This window comes from Miscanthus floridulus, chromosome 6, assembly GCF_019320115.1.
Source record: "Miscanthus floridulus cultivar M001 chromosome 6, ASM1932011v1, whole genome shotgun sequence".
In the NCBI taxonomy this organism is placed as follows: Eukaryota; Viridiplantae; Streptophyta; class Magnoliopsida; order Poales; family Poaceae; genus Miscanthus; species Miscanthus floridulus.
In genome coordinates, this window is record NC_089585.1 from 98125493 (window position 1) to 98134165 (window position 8673).

Consider the following 8673-nt stretch of genomic DNA (forward strand, 5'->3'; position numbering starts at 1 on the left):
TTATCTTAGCTTACTAGCTTTACCACGCCTTGGCATCCTACCGTTATATAATACAAAAAATAAAAAAATCACTTCAAACATTAGGTAATAACGTATCTAGGGTTGTAAAATAGACGTAATATATACCAAATCAATGCGTAAAAAATGATAAGAGGAGAGATGATACCTTGCTCGCGAAGATGTATAGATCAAATCCAAGTTTCAAGGTCAAATTTGTCGATTCAAGAGATTGGGCGGGCTAGGAAGAGGAAGAACTTGAGAGGTAGGAGGAAGAAATGAAAGCAGCCTCGTCAAGAGAAACTTGGCCGTGGGTTTCGGCGCCAAGATCTATGGCGCCGACCTCGACGCCATGTATAAGTTTACGTCTGGGACCAAAATTATTTTTTCTTAAAAAAAAAGGCCAAATTTTTCTTAAAAAAAAAGGCCAAATTCCAAAAAATAAAAAAAGGGCCGGGAATCCCTCCCCTCCCCGCCCTCCTCCATATGAGATCCCTCCATATTGCCCACCCCCACCCCCAACCCCGATCCCCAAACCCCTACCACCCTTCCCCGCAGAGTGGAGCCGCCACTCCCACCCACACCATTCTGAGGAAAACCTAGATCCGGACCCCTCGCCGCCGGCCATGGCCACGCGCCGGGCCCTCTCATCCATCCTCCGCTCCGCCTCTCGCCTCCGCTCCGCCTCACCGTCCCCGTGCCCGCGCGCGCCGCTCCACCACCGCCCGTCCCCCGCGGGCTTCATACTCAACCGCGCAGCCGCCTACGCCTCCTCCGCCGCGGCCCAGGCCGCTCCCGCTCCGCCGCCTCCTTCCACCGGCAATAAAACCGGTGGCGGCAAGATCACCGATGAGTTCACCGGCGCCGGCGCCATCGGCCAGGTGTGCCAGGTCATCGGCGCCGTGGTGGACGTGCGCTTCGACGAGGGTCTGCCCCCAATCCTGACGGCGCTCGAGGTGCTTGACAACAACATTCGCCTCGTGCTCGAGGTGGCGCAGCATCTCGGGGAGAAAATGGTCCGCACCATCGCCATGGACGGGACAGAGGGGCTCGTCCGCGGTCAGCGTGTTCTCAACACCGGCTCTCCCATCACTGTAAGCCCATTTCCTTATTTCCCGTTCCTTTTTTTTTGTGTTTTGAGCTGATATTTTCGGACGTCTATCTGACGAATCGGTGAAACCGGCGGGTTTTAGGTTTGATCTAGACGTACGGATCCATCTGTTGTCCAGTCAGTGCTTTGTAGATCTACGACTGTTTTTATCGATAGTATGCTGTATTGATTTGGTTGATAATCCATATGCCTCTAGCATTATCATCATGGTTTAGTAAAATTCAAAAATGCCGATCCATTCTATATACGTTTTAATCTACTAATAGTCTCATCACGAGTCAAGATTATTTACCATTCGTTACTTTGATAAAGTTACTAAGGAAATTTCATGTAGCCGTAATAAAGTATAAACATTTGGAAATCTTTGAAAGTTTTTCCCATCTCTTTTTTCTCATCTACTCAGCTTATCATGGGCACATGCAACTTTGGTGGCTTGCTTATTATGTGTTCTATGATTTAGCTACTAAACTTATAGTAAGTCATTGACACACGAAATGACTTGTTACAGCTGCCGTATATAAGCTTTGTACCTATCTATTGGGTATGTAGGCTCTAGATTCTTACAGTATCTGGACCTAGTTGTTGCTAATCTCTTAATTACCGTGCTACACCATCTTCCAAACCATGTCTCAGTTGTGCTGCATTTGTGACTTGTATATCTGTTTCTAGGTCCCTGTTGGTCGGGCAACGCTTGGACGCATTATGAATGTTATTGGTGAGCCTATTGATGAGAAGGGAGATATAAGTAAGTCTTCATGACATTGATTTACGTTTAACATTTACATATACACTACTAAAAGTCACGCTTATATTCTTGTTTTGTTGATTGCTCCTTGCTTTTAGCAACAAATCACTTCCTCCCTATCCATCGTGAAGCCCCAGCCTTCGTCGAGCAAGCTACAGAGCAGCAAATTCTTGTTACTGGAATCAAGGTGCACCTCTTTGGAAGTGTGTGCCTGTCTAGTTTGCTAGGTTCTTTTCATATTTCAAGGCTTATTGTGCATAGTTTAATTCAAGGCTTCTACTTCTATCAGGTCGTGGATCTTCTTGCACCTTACCAAAGAGGTGGTAAAATTGGTCTCTTTGGTGGTGCTGGGGTGGGAAAAACTGTCCTTATCATGGAGCTGATTAACAACGTTGCCAAGGCCCATGGTTTGTTTTTTTACAGAGCTGGATGGGCATGCAGCGAAATTGTCATGTGTTTATGTTGGCTTATTTATTTTATTTCTTCATCTAGGTGGTTTCTCTGTCTTTGCTGGTGTTGGAGAACGTACTCGTGAGGGTAATGACTTGTACAGAGAAATGATCGAGAGTGGTGTCATTAAGCTTGGTGATAAGCAGGTAATGATCAGGATTTTGAATGTGTTGTTGGTTCTCATATCTGTGGCGAGTTTTCCTTACATTGTACTTTGCGGCAGAGTGAGAGCAAGTGCGCTCTTGTCTACGGTCAAATGAATGAGCCTCCTGGTGCTCGTGCTCGTGTTGGGCTGACTGGTTTGACTGTTGCTGAGCATTTCCGTGATGCTGAAGGACAGGACGTGCTTCTCTTCATCGATAACATTTTCCGTTTCACCCAGGTAGATTCACGTCCTGTTTTATGTCCGGAAAGTACCTGCAATGGTATTCTTGTTATTGGATATGCAGACGACATTAGTTAATCAGTCTCATATGTCTTTTCTGCCTTGATTCTGCATACATTAAAGCTGAAAACTTGTATATTTGGTATCTACTATCTGTCAGGCGAACTCTGAGGTGTCTGCTCTGCTTGGGCGTATTCCATCTGCTGTGGGATACCAACCCACCCTTGCTACTGATCTTGGAGGACTGCAGGAGCGGATTACCACCACAAAGAAGGGTTCTATTACATCTGTCCAAGCTATTTATGTGCCTGCTGATGACTTGACAGATCCTGCTCCTGCAACCACCTTTGCCCATCTTGATGCTACTACTGTGTTGTCACGTCAGGTATTCCTGCCTCATGTCTAGTTAGAATTTCTGCGAATTGATGCTGTTGCTATTATGAGTACGATGTTAGCGTTGTCTCTTTGCAGATTTCTGAGCTTGGTATTTACCCTGCCGTTGATCCTCTCGACTCCACATCCAGAATGTTGTCCCCCCATGTTCTGGGTGAGGAGCACTACAACACTGCTCGTGGTGTTCAGAAGGTTCTTCAGAATTACAAGAATCTTCAAGATATTATTGCCATTCTGGGAATGGATGAGCTCAGCGAAGATGACAAGTTGACGGTCGCTCGTGCTAGGAAGATTCAGCGGTTCCTTAGCCAGCCTTTCCATGTTGCTGAAGTTTTCACGGGTGCACCTGGAAAGTATGTTGAGCTGAAGGAGAGTGTCAAAAGTTTCCAGGTATATGTCATGACTGTAACCTATCTCCTGGCCCATTGTGAACTGTACTATTGCAACAGTTTCTCCCCCAACAATTATCATTGTTTGGCTAAACAATCCAGTTGGTGTTCTTTGCCTTGCAGCTTTGTACTCAATGCATGATTAAGTTTTGTCAAATTTAATGATTTATTTGATGTGGTCTATGGAAATGCGTCTTTTGACAAAAGTGTAGTAGTTTTATTTTTGTTTTTGATAATGGTAGTTTTTTTTCTTCTTGATTTTACTTCTAACATGAACCACAGGTTGGCTAATGGACATTTGGCTTGTCATATGATGTTTTTCGTTGTTGAGTTTTATCATAGTTTTCAACAACATATTATTGCAGGAGTTAGTAAAAGTTACCTCTTGTAGACTGTCCCATGTCCAAAGTGATGTATACACATGAGTACTTTATTCTGAACACTAACAGGGGCAAAAAAATTTTGTGTCCAGTTATGATTTTTTTATGAAGGTAAACCCTGCGTATATAGAAAGCAAACACAAGTTTCACATGATGGTTTGTTATGATATGATATGACTAATTATGTACACACTTAAAAAATGCCTTGCAAATTTTACTAGCTGCTTTAAGAGATCTTATCATCTTAATAGGAATACTTATCATGTGTATGTATGAGTATTTTTGTCTCGTTACTGAAATGCAAATGGCAGCACCCATTTTTGTGCTTTTACGGTTAGTGTTGACTATTTGAACCTTTGTATCGTATAGGGTGTTTTGGATGGCAAGTATGATGACCTTCCAGAACAGTCATTCTACATGGTTGGAGGAATAGAGGAGGTCATCGCCAAGGCAGAGAAGATTGCCAAGGAATCTGCATGATAAACAGTCTCCATAGGCAATGCAAAAATTTAACTTTTGGAGGTCAACATATTGTGCCCTTTATTCTGTGTTATCAAGAACATGTATTTATGTGCAAGAGGCCCTGCCCTGCCAATGGATGTGTTTCCCCTCCGTTTTCCCCCCCTAATAAGGATTCACGACATTTTCATTTGGCTTACTGCCCTTTGAGGAAGAATTATCCTTTTTGATGACGGCAAAACTATAAACTTGTTAATTCTCACAGAAATACTGTAGTCTCGCATGTTAATAGCTGTTATGAGGTCACCTGTTCATTTTTTTTTTTTTTTCTGAGCCGATTCCACAGTTTGTTATCTGTGCAGTCCCTTTTTTGTGATATGTTTTTAACTCCAGTGTTTGGTTCATGGGATGATAAGGGATGAGTTGTGTTTGGTTAAGGGACAGGGAGTATGCGGACCCTGTTGCTTCCAAACGACTGTATAACCTATCTCACTTCGTGCCACGTGGGAAGAGAAGAGTCGCATGATACTGTCCTTGAGGTCATAGCTAACCAATTACATAGCAAGGTATATAAAGGAACATCTAATTTTATCAAGGGCTTCACACAATGTTTGATACATCCTGCAAGATAAATAACTAATGGGAATCTCATGAATAAAGACCCTCTTTGGTGGATTTGTGGGGCTTCAACTTTTGCACCGTAGTGATACTGTAGTAGAAGTTAGTGAAGCCTCTCCTCGTGGCTTTACTGGCTTCTCTTGATTGTCGGTTCATTCTGGATTGAAGAGAGAAAAGTAGCTCTTGCCACAGAGTACATCTAAAGTAGTCGTGGTAGAAGAAGCTAAAGCCTTTCGAGCCATTGCCAAAGAGGGCCTAAGATAAAAGTCTGTGTGTAAGAAGTAAACATATGCTAAGCACACTAACAAGCAAACCTAGTTGACACTTAAGAAGAGAATTTGCACACAACAAGCAAAGCAAGAGCTTAAACAGAAAGTAATGCAAGATCAAAAGAGAGGCAAAGAGACAACCTGAGTTCCCCTTGGTATCAAGTTGTTGCTACAATCCCCTAGTCTACATTGGAGCACCGAAGAGTCATCAAAACTTGGTTAAGCTCCACTTCACTAGTGAGTACTCCTTCTCCACTCTGGAATAGCGAGTTTGAAACCATACAAGAACTCCAACCAGGAAGGTCACCAAGTCATCCCCCAGAGCTGTCTAGGTGATGGCAATCACCAAGAGTAATAAGTCTTCAACTTCAACTCAAAGAGATCCAAGCAAAAATACCGGTGGCACTCAAGGCGAACTCTCAATTCTCACTTCTTGGCTATACAAGTGTTGGCAACAACGGGGTCGAAGAGCAGCTCAAAATGAGCTAGGGGAGGCACTTATATAGAGGTTGAAGGAGCTGCTAGTTGTTGGAAAAAGTTGGAAGACAAAACAATCATGGGATGATCCATTGGTCTCCTCTACTTGCACTGGATCTTATGGTGCCTCTGTGCTGACATGTTTTTCCAACAGTTAGGAAGGAACATACCAAAATATTCAGGGGGTCACAAAGTCTCCATCGAATCATACACAACAATACCGAGGCTGGGCCAACTTATGAGAAGTCAAGCTTGGCCCACCCAACGATTTGCTAGGAAGTCACTTAGTCTCCATCAGATCATACATAGCACTAGAGTTAACTAGGCAACTTGTCACCAAGTCAAGTTGGATTTCACCAGGCGATTTACCAATGTGTCACACAACAACCACTAGATCGTACGATGCACATCAATGGGATGGCCAGTTGTCGTAGCGAAGGACTGGGCCTCGCCAGATGTGGGAGGAGCCGGGTGACAAGGGCGCAGGCGTAGTGCATGAGCTCAATGCCCTCGAGGAGTGCCATGAGATGGAGCAAGAGACATTGTGGTGCTCATCAGGTGGCAACGGGTGACAAGGGCGCAGGCATACTGCATTAGCTCAATGCCCTCGTGGAGTGCCATGAGACGGAGCAAGAGACATTTGTGGTGCTCATCGGGTGGCGACACAAGCCTAAAAAGAGTAGGGAGAGAAAGGAAGCTGATGAGCTTGCGTGCAAACATGGTGCTTAGGTCAATGTGGTAGGATACGATGTCCAAATAGTCCTACAAGACAATCCAAGAGGTAATTTGAACATTATTAGATGCGTTAAGAATGTTTTATAGTTGAGGTATATAGTCAACCCTTGATATGTTAGGGGGTTATGTATATACTTTTTAATATGCCACATCAGCAAAAACCGCTTTCAAAATCGTCTTAGGGGTTATTTAGATAGTTTTCAATAGTTTAAGGGGTGGAATATATGATTTCATAGGTGAGGGGATGAAGTAGACAACTATTAATAGGTTAGGGGGTTAAGGAGATTTTTTTCAAATTATTTCGCTTATATGTCGTATACTCGGCGTAGTATCCTGGCTGGGATTGAGGTTCTGAAAAAAGGTTTAATCCGGAGAATAGGTGATGGGACGAGTGCCTCTATCTGGACTGATGAATGGATTCCAAGAGATCAATGGAGGAAACCATACATACCGAGGGGTGAAAATCTTTTGACAAGAGTGCACGAACTCTTTGATCCAGCTACTGGGTCTTGGGATGAGGAGCTGGTCCGAGCTACATTTCGGCAAGAAGACGCCGAGATTATATTAAGTATCCCTGTACATGAGGGAATGGATGATATGGTTGCTTGGCACTATAATAAAAATGGTATGTTTTCAGTGAGGTCAGCCTATAAAGTCCATGTTGCAGATAGGGAGAGATGCAATGCACCTAGAAGTGGTGGATCTTCTTCATTTACAGAAACAATGGCGACCAGCTATGGAAACCGTTGTGGCAAGTTGACTGACCGAAAAAAGATGCTGCACTTTATGTGGAGAGTGAGCCATAACAGCCTGGCTTTGCGTGTTAATCTGAAAAGAAGGGGTATTAAGTTGAACACCGGCTGTGTCCTTTGTGGGCGTCTGGATGAGGATGGAGCTCATTTGTTTTTTAAGTGCAAGCATGTGAAAAGGGTCTGGGACGATCTGCAATTGCAAGAATTGAGGGATCGGCTAGCACAAGCTATTTCGGCCAAAGAGCTAGTTTGGGAAATTCTGAAACTGAAGGAAAACGTGCAGCGACGGGTGATCACTCTCATGTACATTCGGTGGTCGGAACGATGCAGGATTCGCGAAGGGGATGCAAAAAAAGAGTTGGGACAGATTGCACGGTTAGTAAATTGCTATGCTGAAGAATGGGCCTCTCTGAAGAATGTACAAGCCGAACCTGTCCAAAGTCGAAGGAAGCCGGCATGGTCTAAGCCACCGACTGATTTTACCAAGATTAATTGTGATGGGGCTTTTAGCCAGGAGGATCTAGCTGGGGGTTGGGGATATGTCATGAGAGGAGCCGATGGTACTGTTGTTTGTTCAGGCTACGGCAAGCTAGGGAAGGTTCTGGAGGCTGCTCATACCGAGATCATTGCCTGTCTACAAGCTTTTCAGCGGGCAGTGGTGTTGGGGATTCAGAAGGTGGTCCTGGAGATCGACGCACTGATGGTGGCTCAAGCGGCAAATGCGCCCATTCTTGACCGAAGCTCGGCTAGCGGGTTGCTATGGGAGTTGAAGGAGTGCTTACATATCAATTTTTCTAGTTTTGTCGTAGCACATAAAACCCGTTCTTGTAATCTTGTTGCTCACAGTCTAGCTGCCCTTGGGGCGAAGTTATGTCCGGGTACTAATCCGATTATGGATAGTATTCCACCTTGTATAAATATTCTGGTGGCCAATGATTTGGCATCAGGTTCTGAGTAATGGAGTTTCTTCCATGTTCAAAAAAAATGTAATTGAATAAGAAGTCATCGTTTCCCTTTCTCTTGATTTATTACTTACAAGGTTTGCACTGTGTGTTTGATTCTCATGACAATTTGAAGTAAATCATGCCCTGTGAAGTTGATTTGATAATTTTTTTAGCAATTTGTAAAATTTCATTTTCATCTCAATGATCTTTTCCCTTTAGTATGTTATTTTTTTTATCCTTTTTGTGCTTGCATCACACAATCGGATCTCAACGTTAACCACGATATGTAATCATAAACCTCTTATCATAAAGAAAGTTCGCTTACTCCGCTTCTGACACACACCGACCCCACCCGTCAGCACCAGGTATGATGCATCCACTTGGCAACCTCCCTCAAACGAGTCAATGTGCCATCCGGGCCGTTGAATTCAAAACGGAGGGCTCAGGATGGGATACCTCCGGATCCGGCCGGTAACGGCTCTCTGCCGCTGTCCCCGTCCTGAACCCCAAATCTTCTCCGCCATTCTTGCCTCTCCCGACTCCCCCCTAGCCTATTTCAAAACATTTCA

The 8673-nt window shown here is 44.2% G+C and overlaps 1 protein-coding gene across 1 annotated transcript; it reads left to right on the forward strand.

Moving 5' to 3' along the window:
- Positions 1 to 527: 527 nt before the first annotated feature.
- Positions 528 to 4615, forward strand: LOC136458739 (ATP synthase subunit beta, mitochondrial-like). The gene is made up of 9 exons (XM_066458671.1): positions 528 to 1091; positions 1778 to 1853; positions 1952 to 2040; positions 2143 to 2260; positions 2346 to 2449; positions 2527 to 2685; positions 2849 to 3073; positions 3160 to 3471; positions 4220 to 4615. Exons 1-9 carry the CDS (start codon positions 624 to 626, stop codon positions 4328 to 4330), a joined length of 1662 nt encoding a protein of 553 aa, XP_066314768.1. The 5' UTR covers positions 528 to 623; the 3' UTR covers positions 4331 to 4615.
- The last annotated feature ends 4058 nt before the right edge of the window (positions 4616 to 8673 follow it).

Excerpts from the sequence above, each read along its gene's own strand:
- LOC136458739 (XM_066458671.1), top strand. The coding sequence starts at position 624 with ATGGCCACGCGCCGGGCCCTCTCATCCATCCTCCGCTCCGCCTCTCGC. Across the intron at positions 1,092-1,777 it reads ACACCGGCTCTCCCATCACT|GTCCCTGTTGGTCGGGCAAC; the intron begins GTAAGCCCATTT and ends ATCTGTTTCTAG. Across the intron at positions 3,472-4,219 it reads AGAGTGTCAAAAGTTTCCAG|GGTGTTTTGGATGGCAAGTA; the intron begins GTATATGTCATG and ends TGTATCGTATAG.